At 38.7% G+C, this 21,892-nt stretch overlaps 2 protein-coding genes across 2 annotated transcripts in view; one reads left to right on the top strand and one right to left on the bottom strand.

The window, feature by feature from the left end:
- Positions 1 to 12: 12 nt before the first annotated feature.
- Positions 13 to 11,573, bottom strand: LOC135476141 (omega-amidase NIT2-B-like). The gene is made up of 9 exons (XM_064756062.1): positions 11,405 to 11,573; positions 10,787 to 10,905; positions 9,456 to 9,576; positions 8,345 to 8,433; positions 7,261 to 7,354; positions 4,076 to 4,150; positions 3,172 to 3,349; positions 2,154 to 2,209; positions 13 to 1,530 (listed from the first exon to the last, which is right to left on the bottom strand). The coding sequence occupies exons 1-9, from the start codon at positions 11,406 to 11,408 to the stop codon at positions 1,415 to 1,417; spliced, it is 852 nt and encodes a 283-aa protein (XP_064612132.1). The 5' UTR covers positions 11,409 to 11,573; the 3' UTR covers positions 13 to 1,414.
- Positions 11,574 to 12,162: 589 nt separating this feature from the next.
- Positions 12,163 to 21,892, top strand: part of LOC135476897 (intermembrane lipid transfer protein VPS13B-like) — a 69,807-nt gene continuing 60,077 nt past the window's right edge. Inside the window, 10 exon segments of the mRNA XM_064757041.1 lie at positions 12,163 to 12,220; positions 14,185 to 15,133; positions 15,740 to 15,939; positions 16,364 to 16,570; positions 16,961 to 17,195; positions 18,587 to 18,769; positions 19,402 to 19,586; positions 19,995 to 20,186; positions 20,482 to 20,606; positions 21,203 to 21,381. Of these exon segments, the coding sequence (XP_064613111.1) occupies positions 14,218 to 15,133; positions 15,740 to 15,939; positions 16,364 to 16,570; positions 16,961 to 17,195; positions 18,587 to 18,769; positions 19,402 to 19,586; positions 19,995 to 20,186; positions 20,482 to 20,606; positions 21,203 to 21,381 (2,422 nt within the window). The 5' untranslated portion in view covers positions 12,163 to 12,220; positions 14,185 to 14,217.

A 21,892-nucleotide genomic window follows, 5' to 3' on the forward strand; every position in this document is an offset into this window, starting at 1 on the left:
CGAATCCAGCTATAAATTTTAATGTATATTTCTTACATCAGGCTTTTACATTTTCCAAAGAACCTGAAATGCCGGTTTCTGAATAATATTTAGATTTACAAATACATTCTTACACAGAAATGCACCAAATAATCAATCTGGGTCAATCACTGAAAGCAATAAGGAATCTATACATGGACAAATTTAAGAGACTGGACCTTCAACACAACCCTTCAAACTTTAAATGGAATGAACAACTGACCAATGACACTATCTTGGCAACAACACCAAACTACTAAACTAGACGGATTGAAGAAACAATTTCATATTTAGTCATCATCATGGCAGGAAAAACCCATGAATCGTTGAAAAAAAAAACGTAAAGTGTATAAATATAATCTGATTTCAATACTTTTATTTATTTATTTATTTATTTGCCCAACTGAAGAATATTTCACTTATAGGACGGTGGCCAGCATTATGGTGGGAGGATACCTGGCAGAACTCGAGGGAAACCCACGACCATCCGCAGGTTGCTGCCAGACCTTCCCACATACAGCTGGGGAGGAAGTTCAATACTTTTATGGCCAGTCAGGTCACTTCTGGGCTCGATTGAGTTACTATTAGGCTTCATCACTTAACTTTTTGGCTCTGTCGGGTTACTTTTGGGTTCCATTTGGTTACATTTGGGCTTTGTCACGTCACTTTAGGGCTCTGTTGGGTTACTTCTGGGCTCCATTGGGTCACTTTTGAGCTCCATTGTGTAACGTTTTGGTTCTGTCAGGTAATTTGGGGGTTCCAATGGGTTACTTTTGGGCTCTTTCTGATTACTTTTGAGCTCCATCGGGTTACTTTTGGGCTCTGTCATGTCACTTTTGGGCTGCATCAGATTAATGTCAGGCTATGTGAAGTCACTTTTGGGCTCCATAAGTTACTTTGAGCTTTGTCAGGTTACCTTTGGACTCTGTCAGGCTACTTCTGGACTCCATCCGGTTACTACAGGGCCTCTGTCCGGTTACTTTGGCCTCTGTCAGGTCACTATTGGGCTGTCAGGGCAATTTTTAGTATCGGTCAGGTAACTTTTAGGGCCTTGCCAGGATACTTTTGGGTTCTATCTGGTTACTTTTAGGTTCTGTTAGGTTACTTTCAGGATCTGTCGGGCTACTCATGGGTTCAGTTTGGTTACTTTTGGCTCCATCCGATCACTTTCGACCACGGTCAAGTTTTTGGGCAATGGTCAGTTTTCTTTCAACCACATTCATGAAACATGTACTCTTGAGTATGGCATAGAACATCAATAAAATCAATAAATAAACTAAACGAACACAGAATATCTTCAGGTTAACAAACAGGTTCTTTCTGGGCAGCGTACTTGCCCTGGGGCATATGTCCCTAACCCTTCTCCTGTTAGGAGTGTGGGTTCGGAAGGGGTTAATTAACAAATGGCCTTTTCAGCAGACTCGTTACAGGTACCTCCGATCTTGTACAAGTGGTCTCTCCGCTGCTTGGTTACAGGAATCTGATTTCGCACCTCATCCAGATAGTTAAGGTCTGAAAAAAAAAAAATGACTTCAAAACTTATTTACAACTCTTTATCTGTCTCTGTTGGTCTGTTAAAAATGAAATTATGAATTCTCTTCTCTCTGTCTGTCTGCTGACTTGTCTGTCTGTGAACAGTTGCAACATAATGTAAGGGAAAATAAACCAATTAAAGTTTGGTCAATTGCATTTACAGACATTTTATTCCTCTCTCTATGTGACTGTCATTTAATGTCATACAGAAGAATTTTCCACTGACAGTAAATGTATACAACCGACTGTGTTTAAGACTGTTTCAAATAATAAATGAGGTCACCAACAGCAATTGTAGATCTTTAACTAAAAACTTAAATGTTTTACTAAAATTTTGGTTCATGCTACCGTCATATACATGTACTATAACGTTAACATAAATGATACATGAATACTGGTAAAATGGGCAGATGGTTTGAATCTTGCAAAATAATAAATGTACTATTGCAGGAACATTGCAGATTAAACTTTGGGTCTAAAATGGGGTCTAATTTTACATTCAGTTGTTATTTTGATTTTATCACGTGTTCATTAATTCCATTATAATTACATGGCTGACATTTTAGTGTTGTGACCATAACTTCAAAGGTGCATTTTCTTACCAATGTCAGCAAAAATAACCTTTTCTTCAGGCCCAGCCTTTGATATCACCTCTCCCCTGTAATCATAACATAGATTACTGATAAAATCCTGCTCTATCTGTTCCGTTTTAGTATGCAACTAGTATCTATATTTAAATGCCAGATCAACACTCGTTATTTTTGAGAGGTGTTATTTTTGAGTTTTAAAAGACAACAAAAGGTAATGCTGATCTCTTTAGATACCAACGACATTTGAAGGTCAATCAATCATGTTTAAAGGGAAAATCTCCATCAAAATATCAAGTAAAATTCAGTCACCTTTTTACATTTCAGAGCGGAGTCAGAGATTAAAAGTCTCAAACCCTGGTGATTTATTTATTTTGAATTGTTCTTTGGAGCTATAGATCATCCTCAAAAATATTTCACTTGATTTCAGTCAGCATTACAGTGAGAGGAAACAAAGCAGAGCCTGGCGGTAACCCATGACTATCTGCAGGTTGCTGGCAAACCTTCTCACCTACGACCTGAGATCAAGCCAGCATAAGCTGACTTTAACTCACAGGGACTGCAATGATGAGAGGCTCTTAGGGTATTATGCTGCACTAGCACTCTAACCAATAGGCCATGAAAGCCTCCCACACATAGATATATGTACATGTGCATGTACACTGTGTTCAATTAGACTGTCATATTGCCCATAAAAACAGTTCCAATCAAAACACAACAGAGATACATATTTTACCAACAACTTACAACTTATCATGGTAAGCGATTTGAATAATGATTTCACTCATTCACCTAGAACAATCCTGGCATCTTTCCAACACCATCTAAAACTGTTGACTGCTTCTCTTTGCATGATTCTATCCTGATTTCTAACTTAATAAATTTTTCTTTGTTCTTTCATAGTTTGGGAATTGGCTTTGAAATTATTGACCCAAAACATCTCATTTTGGTTGACAGCTGATATATGAATGTCTGTTTCGATGTACAGATGTATTTTGACTACAGAGCTAAAACAATGCAGCTCTTCACTAACCATGGATTCACAACTGTACTGTGGCCCCATGCCACATAAGATGCATTCTCATCCCTTGCAGGAGACACCGTGGCAAAGTACACTTGGTTGTCGAGGGCACGAGCTCTCTGAAGAAGTTCCCAGTGGGCGGGGCCTGTTGTCATGTTGAAGGCCCCTGGATACACCAATAGCTTACAACCTGAAGCAGAGTGAGTGACAAGTCCATTTAAACCAACTCTCACTGCGACTTTATACCATCAATGCCCTACACCAAACGTCACTTGATTTTCACTTTGATTTGTTTAATTCATGTATTTAAACCTTATTATTTAATGCCATAGAGAAAAATGTTTCATCTTCTCTATTTCCCTCAACTTTTCCGCATATGAAAAATCAAATTTCAGTGTAATTTACATACATTTTCAGGTTGATTTTGGATACAAAACTACATTGGTTGGATTTGCCAAAAGTATAATTTTATCAGCCTAAACAGAGTAATGCCAATACATTGCATTTTAGAGCCAAATAACATTTATTCATTTCTTTATTTGAATGGTGTTTTATGCCACACTCAGGAATATTTCACTTATACGATGGTGGCCAGCATTATGGTGGGAGAAGACCGGGCAGAGCCCGGGGGAAACCCACGACCATCCGCAGGTTGCTAGAAGATCTTCCCACGTACGGCCGGGGATGAGAGCCAAATGCAAACAATAACCCCTTACTGTTAGTGGTGACGCTTACACTTTCCCAACACGATATCATCTTATTTTCCAAACAAAACACCTTTCTAATGGAACTCCCAGAATCAGGCAAAGTGAGTAACTTAGTTATTTGGCATAAATTTAGGTTGCATAATAATAATATTACACGTACATTAAACTAAGTATATTGCATAAATATGTAAATAATTTGCGTCACTTACCTGCCCTGGCATAAGTTTGAGCCATCTCGGCAAATCTCATGTCGTAGCAAATACCCACTCCAATCATACAGTCAGCTGGCAAGGATTATTATTATAACAGATTAACATAATAAAATATTGTTGATTATTCAAATTGATTGCTTCCTGAAATCAAGAGCTCAATCATGATTATAAACCTACATGCACATGTAGCTAAGAGCTCAATAATGATTATAAACCTACATGTACACATAGCTAAGAGCTCAATCATGATTATAAACCTACATGTACACGTAGCTAAGAGCTCAATCATGATTATAAACCTACATGTACACGTAGCTAAGAGCTCAATCATGATTATAAACCTACATGTACACGTACCTAAGGGCTCAATCATGATTATAAACCTACATGTACACGTAGCTAAGAGCTCAATCATGATTATAAACCTACATGCACATGTAGCTAAGAGCTCAATCATGATTATAAACCTACATGTACACGTACCTAAGGGCTCAATCATGATTATAAACCTACATGTACACGTAGCTAAGAGCTCAATCATGATTATAAACCTACATGCACATGTAGCTAAGAGCTCAATCATGATTATAAACCTACATGTACATGTAGCTAAGACCTCAATCATGATTATAAACCTACATGTACACGTAGCTAAAAGCTCAATCATGAATATGAACCTACATGTACATGTAGCTAAGAGCTCAATCATGATTATAAACCTACATGTACATGAACCTAAGAGCTCAATCATGATTATAAACCTACATGTACACGTAGCTAAGAGCTCAATCATGATTATAAACCTACATGTACACGTAGCTAAGAGCTCAATCATGATTATAAACCTACATGTACATGTAGCTAAGAGCTCAATCATGATTATAAACCTACATGTACATGTAGCTAAGAGCTCAATCATGATTATAAACCTACATGTACACGTAGCTAAAAGCTCAATCATGAATATGAACCTACATGCACATGTAGCTAAGAGCTCAATCATGATTATAAACCTGAATGTACATGTAGCTAAGACCTCAATCATGATTATAAACCTACATGTACATGAACCTAAGGGCTCAATCATGATTATAAACGTACATGTACATGTAGCTAAGACCTCAATCATGATTATAAACCTACATGCACATATAGCTAAGAGGTCAATCAAGATTATAAACCTACATGCACATGTAGCTAAGAGCTCAATCAGGATCATAAACCTACATGTACACGTAGCTAAGAGCTCAATCATGAATATGAACCTGAATGTACATGTAGCTAAGACCTCAATCATGATTATAAACCTACATGTACATGTAGCTAAGAGCTCAATCATGATTATAAACCTACATATGCATGTAGCTAAGCCCTCAATCATGAATATGAACCTACATGCACATGTAGCTAAGAGCTCAATCATGATTATAAACCTACATGTACATGTAGCTAAGACCTCAATCATGAATATGAACCTACATGTACATGAACCTAAGGGCTCAATCATGATTATAAACCTACATGTACATGTAGCTAAGACCTCAATCATGATTATAAACCTACATGTACATGAACCTAAGAGCTCAATCATGATTATAAACCTACATGTACATGTAGCTAAGAGCTCAATCATGATTATAAACCTACATGTACATGTAGCTAAGAGCTCAATCAGGATTATAAACCTACATGCACATGTAGCTAAGAGCTCAATCATGAATATGAACCTACATGCACATGTAGCTAAGAGCTCAATCAGGATCATAAACCTACATGTACATGTAGCTAAGAGCTCAATCATGATTATAAACCTACATGTACATGTAGCTACATGTTATTTACCAATATCATTTTCTTTGAGATATATTTTTTCCTCTTAATCACACATGCTCTATAAATTTTCATCCAAAATATTAAAAAATATATAAATAAACATATTTCCCATAGTTAAGCCATTGGAAAATAATTGTGGCCATCTATAGGCAGGCCTAAAACATATCTTTTTTTATACAATATATTGATATCATTTATACCAATCGGATAATTGGAGTTTTGCATTTGCATTCTTTCATCACTAAAGGTAAAAATCACTACCATTTAAACTGTCAGAAATGTTAGAAAGTATTATTGATAACATCTACTATAAAATATGGGGACCTACCATTTACTATAAAATATGGGGACCTTACATTTACTATAAAATATGGGGACCTTACATTTAGTATAAAATATGGGGACCTAACATTTACTGTAAAATATGGGGACCTTACATTTACTATAAAATATGGGGACCTAGCATTTATTATAAAATATGGGGACCTTACATCTACTATAAAATATGGGGACCTAACATTTACCGTAAAATATGGGGACCTAACATTTACTGTAAAATATGGGGACCTTACATTTACTATAAAATATGGGGACCTAACATTTATTATAAAATATGGGGACCTTACATCTACTATAAAATATGGGGACCTTACATTTACTATAAAATATGGGGATCTAACATTTATTATAAAATATGGGGACCTAACATTTACTGTAAAATATGGGGACCTTACATTTACTATAAAATATGGGGACCTAACATTTATTATAAAATATGGGGACCTTACATCTACTATAAAATATGGGGACCTTACATTTACTATAAAATATGGGGACCTAACATTTATTATAAAATATGGGGACCTTACATCTACTATAAAATATGGGGACCTTACATTTACTATAAAATATGGGGATCTAACACTTACTATAAAATATGGGGACCTAAGAAAGTTTCACAAAAAGTTATTTAGAATTGACATGGTAGACAAAGGAGAGAAAAAACTGATGTGTTCAACATTTGTGAACTAAAGATGTTCCTGAAGGAAAGAGGTGTCTTTTTGCTTCTGGAACATGGTGAGACAGGTGATCAGCATGTAATTAATATAAAAAAAAGTTGATTAACATTTTTGACAAGTCATATGATACAGAAAGACTACATGTATTTTGACCTTGAACGACTACAGAGTTTGAACTCAAAACTGCCCTACCATAAGGAACAATCAAATCTACAACAACAATATTTAGGATGTTGTTGTTAAAGTCCAGGGGAAACCCACGACCATCTGCAGGTTGCAGCCAGACCTTCCCACACAACAATATTTAGGACGTGTATATGTTCAACTCACAAGCTTCAAAAACTGTTAGCTTTTCACCAGGAGACAATATTTCTGATTCTTGGAAACGAATTTTTCCGGGGATGTCAATATCGAAGAGATGTACCTGTCAACGTCAAACAGATGGTGCTGCTGTCAATATCACATAGATGTCATGTTTACACAAATGCAACTATATCTGTCAATATTAAACAGCTGTACTAGTGTATTCATACAGCTGTATCCAGGAGATTCAAACAAATGTACCTGTCAATATCAAACAAAATAATGTAACAGTATCAAACAGATGTATGTCAATATGAACCATATCTATTTTGGAACAATGTCAACATCAACAACAAATGTCTCTCTTTCAAGCAGCAGTTACCCCGACTATAAGCTATGAGGTGTTACAGAAATAATTTGCACAGTTTTCTGAAGCTTGCATCCTCACTGACACAAACAAATAATTTTTGGCATCGTTTTCATAATAATTATATGCATAAATCCACTTTAAAAAGTGCCTTAGTGATTTACACTTAAGCCATATCGTATATGACGTAGAGTTTATCTGAAAATTTCTACATGTAAAGTTTAGCTGATCTGAGTTGTGCAAGGAGATGACAGGGGAGAGTGATCAGTTGTGTAGAAATTGGTATGTCAATCGCTCATTATAAACAAGGCTCCTATAACAGAAGTGCCATCGAATGAACCAAGTGATCGAATACATTAACCCAGATGACCATGCAGGGGGTCTCCGTGGAGGAGGTAGTTAGCACTCCTGCAAGGTGCAATGACCCAGGAGCCTCTCATCAATGCGGTCACGGTGAGTTCAAGTCCAGCTCATGCTGGCTTCCTCTCTGGCTGTAGGTGGGAAGGTCTGACAGCAACCTGTGGATGGTCGTGGGCTTCAGCCGGACTCTGCCTGGTTTCCTGCCACCATAATACTTGTCGTTGTTGTATAAGTAAAATATTCTTGACCAACACCAATCAAATATATACCAAAATTTAAAGTTGTAAATACATGTACATATATTGTCCACAGACCAAATAAGGTCACACTGAAAATCATACAAAGTACAAGTATATGTAGTATGAAGTAAGAAAGCTGTGGTACCTTGCGGTGTTTGGCAATCAAGCTTCCATCAGGGCCATACACAGTACAGGTGTTGTAAAACGCATCACCTTCCTTTTCTGGAATAGAGCCTGCAAAACAATTTGCGTGCATTCAATCTTGGAGGACGGTAGTAATGATGAAATTGTTATGACGCCAATATTATTATGGTGTCAAGTACATAATGTCCAGTGTCATGAGGCATCCAGTGTCTGGTCAGGGGGAAACAAGTGCTTGACCAGGAGGAAACCAAGACCTGATCAGGAAGAAACCAGTGCGTGGTCAGAGGTTAAGCAGTGCCTGGCAACGAGGAAACCAAGACCTGACCAGGAAGAAACCAGTGTTGTCAGAGGTTAAGCCGTGCCTGGCTAAGAGAAAACCAAGACCTGGCGAGAAAGAAACCAGTACCTGGTTATCTGAAAACACATACATGTACTTGACCAGAGGAAACTAGTCCATGACAAGGAGGAGATGAAGTAGCCAGGAAAAAACCAGGGCCTGACCAGGAGGAAATCAGTATCTGGTAAGGGGGAAACCAGTGCCTAAAAAACGCTAAAAACAATGCAAGGATATAAACTCTCAAAATAAGTTATTATCATCTTGCCTGATGTTTAAACAAAAAACACGCACTGGTCCCCAACAATATATATATCACTTTGCATGTATGATAATATGGCCTTCGGGTCACGAAGAGATCTTACACTTAAGTAAAAATTTCAAACCATTCTAAAACCGTTATTTCTTCTGTAAGAAGGTCAAAATATTGCTTGTCAATGACCATTCTGGGTAAGTTATTGTACAACAAATTTCAGCTAGGCAATATAATGGAAAGGCACATGCCAAATTTAATGACTGAAGTTTTGCCTTAAGTCTAAAACTGCTTTGTGATCCAGGGCCACGATCAGTTTTAAGAGTGGAGTAAACAGGAGTATACAGGAGTATACAAGAGTAAAAAATCTGCCACTGTACATGATATCGTAAATTACATCAGGTCAATCAATAAATACTTGGCTCATGGTTCTTATGGTGAATAGCCCAAGTGAGGTAGGCGAACTTTTAGGCATGCATGCCCAGATTCCAGGTGGAATATTTACATTAGTAACCAATAACATACCTCCAATTAGAAATATTTTATTTTCCGCAGCTAATTTAGCCAGGTGGTTTGTTGATTCTCCAGGAATAGCTTCTGCATACTGAGGGAAATACTTTGTTCCATATGGAGAATTAAAACACTCCTGTTGATGGAAAATAAAATATGCCATTTTCACAGAAATCTTGGGTAGATATCACAACGTTGTGGGCTATTATTTATTTCATTGGTGTTTGAAACCCTACTTCACAATATTTCTCTTTAATAAGTGCAAAACTGGGTGAAAACTCACAACCACAGGCAGGTTGGTGGCAGATCTTCTCATTTATGACCGAAGAAGAAGCCAGCATGAGCTGGATTTGAACTCACAACAATCACATTAGTAGAGGCTCCTGAATCATGCATAAGCACCCTAACCACTTTGGCCATGGAGGCCTGTGGGTTGTTGAAGGCTTTTTTTCTACATTTTCCGGAAAGTTCTTTCAACAAAACATCTTTAATTTTGTCCCTTAAACCCAACTTTAGACAATCTATTTACTTCTTATTTATAAGAAGGAAGCGTACAAAGTTTTAAACAAAATCCAGTTATATGTGTTAAACAATTATGAAAAGATTACTTGAAAATATTAATAAATGCACTTTATATACACACATGACAGTCCAAAGTCTAACAATGTCGGAGCTTTAATGTTAATTACTGATCAATGTTTGGGCAGTTCAAATCTTAAAATCCACCTTCTAAATAAAATGTACCAACCTAGTGTAGTTATTAAAGCCCTATCATGCCAATGGCACTTGATACCTTGTTTCAAGGTCACAATATTTTAGAAAATTGATGTGAGTGGCGGAATATTTTTCCATTTTCATTATCATTATTTTGGCCTTTCCTTTATGATAGGAAATCTCACTCGCTGTGACAAATTCTGGCAGAAAATGACAAAGGAAGAATTTAAGTTTCTATGTGGGGGGTAAACTAGTGTGCAGGCAGTGATGGGAAACTAGGAATCTAGTGTGACTGGCCCAAAGTACATGTACATGTATACGAACCATGAAAGGAACCATATGCATGTATGTAGGTACATGTCCTTGTGCTCTCCACAATATTCCAAGACTGGAAATAATATTTATTAATATAATATTTCATATAAAAATATAATATTTCATTAAAATATTGGCAAATTTAAAAAAAGTTACAATGTTTTTTTGCACTTTTGTCCAGTGCTAAACATTTGGACTCGATAAATGCACGTATACCATTTGGAGCAAGATCTTGTCCCTGTCCTGGAGCTTATCTCCAGGCTTGATCTGCAGGTACACATAGACATAAGCCATGATAAGGACCATAATTAACTTACAGGTAAAGCAACCAGTCTGGCCCCTCCGCTTACTGCCTCCTTGATTAGCCTGGAAGCATGTGTCAGGTTGTCAGGTTTAGAAGCCGTCACTGCCAGCTGGACAAGGCCAATACGCAATGCTGGGGCAGGGGGGGAAATGAGAAGAGACATCGTTATCAAGGATGAACGGTTACACCAGGCCAGCATGCAATGCCGGAGTGGGGGAAAATGACATTTATCATTACAAAGGACGAACAGCTGAAAAAAGCCAATACACAATGCTGGAGTAGAGGAAAACGATAAGAGTTGTTATTATCGAGGCGAGACATTATCTCTGATGGGGGAAATGAGAACAGTTATCGCTCTCAAGGCTGAACAGCTGGTATACACCTTGAGGTCCCTTTACAATGAAGAGCAACCTGCGGGTGGTCGTGGGATTCCCCCCTGGCTGTGCCCAGTTTCCACCCACCATAATGCTGGCTGTCGTCGTATAAGTGAAATATTCTTGAGTACGGCGTAAAACACCAATCAAATAAATAAATAAATAAATTTACGGGTGAAGAGAACCATGGTATTCGAGATCTTACATTTCCACAACAAGACTGACGAGATTGACAAGACTGACAAGGCAAAACATACCCATCGAATGGGTGAAGACTGTTTAGAATCACAACACAGCAGACAATAACGCTTACTGACGTTAGTTTAAAATCAAACTGGTTAATCTAAATATTGACAGAATGTTAGATGACATGCTCTTGGTTAGCTCGTGTTTTTGGTCTTATTTCCAACAGTTTTTCAGCTTACAGCTTGCGTCCGCCATAGCTGGACAGAGGCCCCCGTTACAACTTCCGTTTTTCGGCAGTATGTAATTGTAATGTAATTCTGTGTATTTCAGGGTGTAAAGTCTTTTTTGCTGCCAGCCTGCCGTTTTTGGTGTACAGGTGCATGCTTGGTATCAAAATGATGGAAATTGTCTAAGCTTGTCTAAGGGCAGGTATGAGTTTTAATGAGAGTTTGAACTTCTGGGCGAGAGGACACAAGGAGACAGGTGGTGATGAGGCTGCGAGTGACGTCCCCTTGGCGTTGCAGGGCACCCCTCCCAGCTGCCGGCATAGGAAAGTCCAGATTTTAACGGTCAACCTATGTCAAGATTTGTGTGGCTTCTTTTTCACAAGCTGGGCCAGATATGCACCAAAGCTTATTGGCCATGGAATGTTTGGGACTGAGCTTCAGCGCTAAACGTTAACGTTGTCGCTTATGGAAAATTAATGGGGGTATGTGGCCAGCTGGCTTGATGTCATGTTGTCGCGCGCACACAGGCTGTCGTCGCGCGACAGAATCCGCTCTTGCGCGAGGTTGTGACGATGGCAGCTGTGAGACCCCTGTGTGTGTGGCAAAAATGACAGCATTTCACCATCAAACTGGCCTAGATTAATTTATTCAACTGCATCTGTAAGTCTACTTTCACGGTGAACACAAAAGCTATAGCATTGAACGATCGTGAAATACCACATTCACGTGGGTTCGTCGATCGGAATGACACGTTGTTGTTGTGTCAACAACTGTCACAAAGTTGCCATTTGCCTAGGATGAACAAAAAAGCCTTGTGTCATGTATTTTAGATTCTTGTCAGTTTTACGTAGGACGTTGTGTGTAATTTGAAAGTAAGCATCAAAGACAAGGATACTTCTAAAGCTGTGGGGATTCACTTTTCATCGTTTCAGTTGTTATATTTCCAATATAATACGGTACATATATATCCATTGTTTACTGCACGTTTGCTTCCTATCCCAGTTTCATTCAGTTATTCACTCTTGACAAACTTGCAGCTGGATTTATATTTCATGGGTATTGTAGTGTTCAAATACACAGAAATTTCAGTCTAAGTAACATGGGAATTCATACAAACTCTGTTTGACGGCCTCATATAAGTCCAAAAACCAGGTTGTGTTCACTTTCACATGTATATGCTGTGATGTATGCTGTGCATATTGTTGTGTTGTCTTACATACTATAATTTGGCGAGTATTATCAACCATACTTATCTGAATATTGTCAAATGTTGTTCATTTCCCTATACCCTCCCATCTGCCCATGCATGTTATCTTTCAACTTGTCGTCTGCTTGCCGCTACCTCATATGAGTGCCCAGATGACCAGATGTTTGTGGTTTTGAATACTGGCTGAAAAGAACGTCATTCATGAACTACTGAAATACATCAACCTTTTTGCTTATTTGCAAGGTGTTTATTCGAGCACAGGCTGAAGGCATAGCTGTATTCTGTGAAGACTGATACAGTTATACTTTTTGTCAAGCTGTGAAATGAACCCATCCACCTAATGTAGTTTTGTCTCCAAACTTGGGTTAAAAATGTAAATAAATTGTATTGAAAGTTGCTCTTTCATGTTTGAAAAGGTTGTGGAATGAGGGTAATAAATTATTCAAGATATTTACCTAGTATATTTTACCAAGTATTTACCTAGACCTGCCATACTAATGCCATACTGCCTGACAGATTGGCTAGTACTTCTAGTTAGTGTGTCTTATGTTTAAAATTTATTTATTTATTTGATTGGTGTTTTACGCTGTACTCAAGAATATTTCACTTATACGACGACGGCCAGCATTATGGTGGGTGGAAACCGGGCACAGCCAGGGGGGAAACCCGCAACCATCCGCAGATTGCTGGCATACCTTCCCACTTACGGCCGGAGAGGAAGCCAGCATGAGCTGGACTTGAACTCACAGCGACCGCATTGGTGAGAGGCTCCTGGGTCATTACGCTGCGCTAGCGCGCTAAACAACTGAGCCATGGAGGCCCCTTTGTATTTAAAAAGGCTGACTAGAATTAGCCAAGCTGCCAGGCTGTAAGTTAATATGGCATTACTTTGGCAGAGTTCTTGGATTTGGATATTCTATGCATATTCAAGCATTTGTTGTTTCCACAAGCGAGACGAGGTTCATACCTTTGTTGTTCTCTGATCCACTTCTCAGATGTTCATTGTGATACATAGCATTGATGTCACTCTACCACATGACAGCATCCTAGACTTTGCAACAGCTTGGGAAAATATTGTTAAATTATAAACATGGAAGTTAATACGAAACTGTGTTTCTTGGCAAAAAAAATATGTGTTGTGACATGCTCAATTTACATATGTGCTATGCAGATTGTTCTGTTGTCTATCATACAATAATTTCCACTTATTGTCAGGTATCATTCTTTGAATAGCAACGTTGATTTCCCCTGTTATGTTTCACCTTGTTAATTGCTTCGTCCTCAGGATGATGTATTTAATCATGGTAAATGAAATGCTAACAGATTATTAGTACAGTAACAGACATAAAGAAACAGACATCTCAGTTTTTGTATTAGCCTTTGTTCCTTATATAGTTTCATGTCTTGTATTTTACAGGTGCAGGCTAGACTGCACAGCTGACCAGCCAAAATGTTTAAAATCGAGTCATACATCGCCCCACTTTTGATGGGCTACATTGACAAGTATGTCAAGCTGCGGACAGAGGATTTTCAACTGTCACTCTGGGGAGGAGATGTGGTACTTAACAATCTGGACCTTCGCCTCGACGTCATTGAAGAAGCCATCCAACTGCCAATCATATTCAAGAGTGGTCACATTCACGAGCTTCGCATGCACGTTCCGTGGACAAAGCTGCGCTCAGAACCTGTGGTCATCACGATTAACACAATCGAGTGCATCCTGAAAGTTCGCGACACAGGCTATGACAATGACAGCAGCAAATCTAGCAGCTCTGATGTCCATCGTTCTGCCTCCCAACAGAAACTGAAAGTGAAACAAAAACCAGATGCTCCAGATCTTCCTCCCGGTTACCTGCAGAGCCTTGTCAACAAAGTTGTCAACAATGTCAATATTGTTGTCAACAACTTGATCCTGAAATTTGTTGAGGACGACATTGTGTTGTCCATCAATGTCAAGTCTGCAGAGTGTTACAGCGTAGACAAAGACTGGGCCAGGGCTTTTGTGGAGTTGTCTCCCTTGGATTTAGTGCTGAGGAAAGTTGTCAGCTTCTGTGATTTGACAGTATGCCTGGACAAAAGCGATGCAAGTGGAAAAATTGAAATGTACCAGGACCCTGTGTTGTACCGTAGTTCCATCACATGCAGATTACACACAATCTACGAATCCCTGCACTCCAAGTTCCCATCAGTCACCAAACTGAACATGTTTTGTGACAAGGTGGAGCTGACGTTGACCGACACCCAGCTGCCCATGTGTATCCGTCTGGTGGAGCTTTGTCTGGCTATTTACTACGGGACACTGGGACGGTCAGACTCGGAGAGAGATCAGACTGTCGAGCCGGTCAGTCAGGAAGTCCAGAGGACAGGTGAGATTGTCGGGGCTTGAAATGTTAAAGAAAATTTACCTGTCTTAGGTGACAGGTAAAAAAAATTTCACCACAACCATCTGCAGGTTGCTGTCAGACCTTCTCTTATATGGCTGGAGAGGAAGCCAGCATGAGCTGGACTTGAACTCAAGGTGACCACTTTGTGGGCTCCTGGGTCATTGCGCTATGCTAGCATACTAACCCCCTGGAAGCCCCCTCTGAAGCACATTCAAAGCATAACTTTGAAGTGCATCTGTCAAATGTTGCTGGTTTTTCACTTTAATCATCCTTGCATTTTATTTCATTAGCTTCTCGCTTTGCAAAATCACAGAGTTGAAAGTAGACATATGGGAGCTATAATATTAAGGTCATACTTATTTGAACACTGTAGCAGAACTGGTAATAGTAAACTGAGTGACCATTTTCAGCCCTTGCCACATCAACTTTTTGGTAATCAGTACAAAAGCATTCTGAAGACAGTTTGCAAGCATAAAAAAGCTCATCAGTAATTTGCCAAATGTTGGTGGATTACACCTGACCCTCCAGTTTCATTCTTGAGACATTAAACAACAGTCAGTAAATCAACCACTCAATAAATCACTTCAGATTCAGCTGGAGCTGCCTTGAGTCCTCTGACAGACACGGATGTAGGGTGGGGAGAGTGGGCATGGTCATTTGTCCCACAAATTCTGCCTGAGGGGGAAGAGGAGGAGGATGAAAATGGGGAGTCCAGGGCTAAGACCAAACCTGTCTCCCCTATCTTCACCATTGGTATCTACATTCCTAAGGCTTCTGTAACATTCAAGGTGAGTCAGAGTACAGCTGAGGCTTCTGTTAAAGCTGCACACACATGTGCATTATTCAAGCTGTCATACTTGTACATATGACTTTTAGTCTTATGCAGGAAAGAACTAATCTGTCCTTAATAGCGGTAATGATTTATTTATATTAAATAAAACCCTTCAAAGCCATATCATTTTTAATTTGGTCTTTTCGTGGCTTGGTTGTGATGGTATGTTCATTTGTCAGTGCTTATGCCCAAGTTTGATCGTAATGGTTTTTCCATTTGACTTTACACTTGATGACATTTCTGTTTGATGTCGCATTTTCTAGTGATGTTATATTGATTCGACTGAACACCTGATGACATTTTCATCAAACCAGTCAACCATTGTGTACATCTGATTGGTTAAAATTTCAATTTGCCTTTACACCTGATATGATTTGCAGTTGACAGAGAGCATCCGTGAATCAATCCACTACGGCCCTAACAAGGTGACCTTCAGACCACTCTTATACCTGGAGGCTGAGGGGCTGGGGCTGGAAATCCTGGTGGAAGGGCTCAAGTTCTTCAGTGTCCAGTGTGGGGTAACAAATCTCACGCTGAGCGGGCAGGGCGAGTGTGTATGCGGCCAGGAGGACAGTGTACACCCAAGGGTAGGGTTAAGCACAGCCACTCTAATGACTCAACCATTATGCATTCAAAAGAGCAACTTTCAGTGGAATTTTTGCACATTTTTAATTTGATTTTGGAAACAAAACTGGATCAGTTGGTTAGATTGGCCAGTCTGAGTAGTATTTAAGTAGTATTTTATCAGTCAACACAGAATAATGCCTTCAGAATATGCTTGAATAAAAACACCTTGCAAACATGCATTACCAATATACGTGTCAAGACACCATGTATAGTTCAGGGATGAAAATGTTTTGTAAGAACTCAATGATGAAAAGGAAAAATTCATTGGCCAGTTGACCTTGTATGATGCCAATATTCCTAAATATCAGACATTGAAATGTTATTTTAATATATAAGTTGATCCATTCCAGAGTTCCAGGTTGCTGACCGGGGGATCTAGTCTCTCCGAGCCCAGGGCCCTTTCTTACACCAGTGACTCACTGTTCGATCCCCTCAGCTCAGAAAACCAGGGGAAGACAACTGAGTATGTCACCAACTTTGATAAACACATGGAGGTGTGCACAGAAACATTTGGCCTGGACAAGTTTGGTCTGTTCTGGTTTGATTACGTTTACACAGTGGAGATTCCGGAGCAAAGCCGACATGGTAAATTTATTAGTGTATTTGCTTGGGTTTTTAGAGAGATGCTTATTTCTAATCCAGGAGGATTAAAGGCTTTACTAATGGCAGTTTTCGTATTAGCTTACCAGATACTTAGGGTATGTGACTGGTGGTAGGTTCCGTGTCCACGTCCCAATATTTAGAAAGGCATATCAAATTGAGTGAGTTGAGATACTACAATACACACCGCAGACTCCACTGATGTCACACTCACTGGCGCCGCTAGTCTCATCCTGTGGCCAGTGGAATGACACTGTCTTCTCAAGTCGTCATCAGGAAGCAGATGGAACAAACCCTGTGTGTAAAATGATGTTGTTGTTGTCAGTGTACACTGACTGGTGTTTGGTGTCTTTGCCATAGCATCTACATGTAAGTTAGGCGGCACACGTGTATGATTATTTCTGCACATAGATACCGGATTGCCATTGGGTGACAATGTAATGTGTCCGAAATCAATGATATGACCAAAACTTGTAATGCCTAAAATATGGTAAAAAAAAAAAAAAAAAAAAAAAAACAGGAAGAAATGTGAGTAATTATTACATTAGATGTTATTAATTTTGGGAAACACACTACCTTACATTAATTCGTTAAACTAATCATTTAATATAACAACACCTCTGGGGATGGTATGGATTTTTCTTTTTTGGATATATTTACGTTGCAGCATTTTACCTAAAGTTGAGCAATTTTCAAGTGACACGTTTTGCCTGATTACAATTAATCCATCCACCTTACCCACCTTAGACACCCTAAAGAGTTTGATTAATTTCTTATCAGACAAAACTTAAGTGTTGTTATTAGAGTATTATTTTAAGGCCTTCATATGATTCTGAAATTAAATTTTATGTTCGAAACAATAGAGTATGGTATTTGAATGTCGTATTATTTATTTATTTATTTGATTGGTGTTTTATGCCGTACTCAAGAATATTTCACTTATACGACGGCGGCCAGCATTATGGTGGGAGGAAACCGGGCAGAGCCTTCCCACGTATGTGTTGTATTAATTAAAAGTGCCATAAAAATTTTTTAACATATGCATGTATGATAGCCATTAGTTTTATGGTTGAAGGAAGCTAAGCTAAGATAACCTTTTCAACCTCAACCTTTTTGCAAGGTATTCTAAGGGATTTTTCTGTGTTGACATAAAGTTATACTTTTTCTGTAGCCTTGAAACTGGTCAATCCAACCAGTACCAATGTAATTTTGTCTCCAAAATCGGATATAAAAATTACATATTACATAAATTGCACTGAAAGTTGTCAAATGCGAAAAGGTTGAGGAATTAGGGTAGTCATTTTTCTTGTACCATTCCAATAAAGATCAATTAAGCCTTTCATTTGTCATACTTATACATGAACCTTTCTTTCCAGGGAGCAAATCCTCGGCCAGCGGTGATGTTGACGACTTTGAGACAAGTAAAGAAAAGGCATCTCTCAGGTTTTTGTTTGGTTCCTGTACGCTAAACATCAGCAGCAGCCTTGTACATCGTGTGAGGAAATTCCTGTACTGTGCTGGAAACCATCAGTACGAACCATATGCCTCACCTGTGCCAGGTGAGTGTGCGTTCTTGTCCCTCTTCTATGCATGTACATCTAACAGATTCATAGAAATTAAGGTGTAATGGTTAGAATGTCTGCCTTGGAGCTGCGACAACTGTGTTCAAATCCTGGTTGGGTCATACCAAAGACTTTAACAGTGGTACTTTTGCTGCTATTCAGCACAGGAAGGAAAGAGCAAGAAAAAAAGGAATAGTTGTCCCAGTTTTAGTATGATGTGATTGAGTGGGGGTGTCATGCCTGGTGTCTTCGGCATGATACCTCAGTGGCAGCAGCAACTTTCTCTGCCACAAGAAGACACAGCATATGTGGATGTAAACACACCTCAAGACTCCTCATCGTCATCTGACAGAAGCATTGTTAAGCATGACATAAAACTCCAAACATACATACGTTTGTACATAAATAGAAATTTCCACCCACCATAATGCTGGCCGCTGTCGTAAAACATCAATCAAATAAATGAATAAACTGAAATTGACTTCCAAGAACTTTTTAACGATTGTTGTATGAGGCTGTTTTTAAGTGTACATGTGATCCAATATGAAAAGTATAATGATCAGAATAAGGTAAGATGTACATAAATTTGTTATCTTGTAAACCTGTTGGTGTGACATGCATATTTTCAGATCGAGCTGATGAGGATAGAGCGCCCCCTAGTGACCAGCAAGTCCAAGCTTTAGAAGAATTCATTCCAACCAGAACTTACCATCTGACTTTTGTTAAACCAGTAATAAATGTCCTGTCTGCAGAACATAGTCACTGTGATGTCAAGAAAAGAAAACGCCCAAGCTCTGCCAAGAAATCCCAAAAGGTTTGCTTTGATGAATCTGATTACAAAGATATGTATATATGTGTGTGTTCAATTTTATGTTTGTATTTGAGTTGATTGAACTTTTCATTTCTGGTAATTTCTTGTTAGTTTGTTTTACCTCAAAGTGTTGGCTTTTGTAGATATGATACTCTTGACTGTAAGATTGCAAGAAAATTATATATTACTTGTTTGAAAAAACAAGATATACCTTGAAAATTGACCTTTTGAATTAATAAATAGATTTCTGGAATATTCCATTATTTATCAGTGATTTTCTGTGATCAAAATTTTTATGAAACGTGTACAGTGTTTAATTCATAAAACATGGCTTAGCTTGGAAGTTGATCATTTCAATTATTAATATGTTATTATTTACAAGTCAAATTTTTTTTTCTTTTTTTTTGACAGACCAAGTCTTCAACAAACTCTGGGGCTTCCCACACTCAGTATTCATTACCAACGCTCAGGGCTTCTGCTGAACGCTTTGACCTTCAGATCTCTCTGCCAATGTATGGCAATAAACTGGTGTCCATGGTGAGCAAGATGGCGGGTCCATCAAGCAACCTTCTCCACCACTGTTACTCTCACACACAGATCAAGGTGAGTTTGTACACGACCAAAGTTATCTTCCCCACCACTGTTCGTCAACATTTTTGTCATTCCTTTTTGTATAATCCTGTTTTCCATGTTCAGTTTTTAACGTTTTGTCTGGTTTTCAGGCAGAGCACCTATAAGCTATTCAGTTTTGTTCCAGTGCCATGCAACTCTGTCTGTTCATCAGTTTCATTTGTTCTTTGCTCTGGTTTTCGGACAGTGCACCTATATTCCAGATTTGCACAAACTGATTATTGCCTTGCTATTCAACGTGCCTGTTTTTTGTATTTTTTTTTTTCAGTTGTTCAGTTTTCAGATGGGCCTTACTCGTGTTGACTCATCTGGCACCAGTGACTCAGTGCTCACCGTCATACCAGCCTGCAGTGGTGCCCTCTATAGGAGAAGTCTGCTCAGCCCTGACAGCTGGTAAAAATACTCAATGACATGTTTCAAGACGTGACATTATGATAACAGTTATGTCTGTGTACCATGCAACGTAGTTGTTGTACGACCTGGAGGTGTCATTTTGCCAGATTTAACTTCAGATGGTATGTAGGATATAGAAACAGGATTAGATAAATGTTCTGCATTTTGTTGTCGTAATGGCCTGGGTTTCAAGTATTGCAAAAATAATGATACTTTGCCAGTACAAATTTTTACATGTTATATGAAAGGGAAGCCATCATGCAGGCATGTTGCCCCGCTGTACTGTATAGCAAACACATCACCATACGCTTTGGTGTCACTTAGCTAGATTCTGTTCAAAATCTAGGTAAAAATACATTGTTTAGAGTCTAAATTGACTTTCAAGAGAAATTAGGCTATATTAAGTGAGCTAGCATTTTCACATCAGAAGCCAGCTGGGTAGGACAATTTCTTGACCCTTTTTCACAGTTGCCTCCAGCAACATGTACATAAAGTCAAATAGTGACGCTTCATGTGATGTCACCAAACTAGATTTTAGCTTTACATTTATTAAGTCGGCATGATGTGAACAGTTTTTGGATTTTTTTTTTTTTCAGGCAAAATCTTCACCTTCCTCATGTGGAATGGATGTACGAGATACCATCTGTGATTGTGAGCACCACAAAACCCCAGCTTTTGCTGATTGCCCACATAATTACCTCATGGCGGGAGAAAAACCCCAAACCCTGGCTGCTAATGGGCAACTCTTTACTTGAGGATACCTTCAAACCTCAGGGTGAGTAACATGTGAATCTCATGTCTGTGGCTGAAAATGTATAACCAGGTACAGTATTAGCCAGGTTTAGAGATACAGTGTTAGCCAGGTTTAGAGATACAATATTAGCCAGGTTTAGAGATACAGTATTAGCCAGGTTTAGAGATACAGTGTTAGCCAGGTTTAGAGATACAGTGTTAGCCAGGTTTAGAGATACAGTGTTAGCCAGGTTTAGAGATACAGTGTTAGCCAGGCTTAGAGATACAGTATTAGCCAGGTTTAGAGATACAGTGTTAGCCAGGTTTAGAGATACAGTATTAGCCAGGTTTAGAGATACAGTATTAGCCAGGCTTAGAGATACAGTATTAGCCAGGTTTAGAGATACAGTGTTAGCCAGGTTTAGAGATACAATATTAGCCAGGTTTAGAGATACAGTATTAGCCAGGTTTAGAGATACAGTGTTAGCCAGGTTTAGAGATACAGTGTTAGCCAGGTTTAGAGATACCATATTAGCCAGGTTTAGAGATACAGT

This window comes from Liolophura sinensis, chromosome 10, assembly GCF_032854445.1.
Source record: "Liolophura sinensis isolate JHLJ2023 chromosome 10, CUHK_Ljap_v2, whole genome shotgun sequence".
Lineage (NCBI taxonomy): Eukaryota > Metazoa > Mollusca > Polyplacophora > Chitonida > Chitonidae > Liolophura > Liolophura sinensis.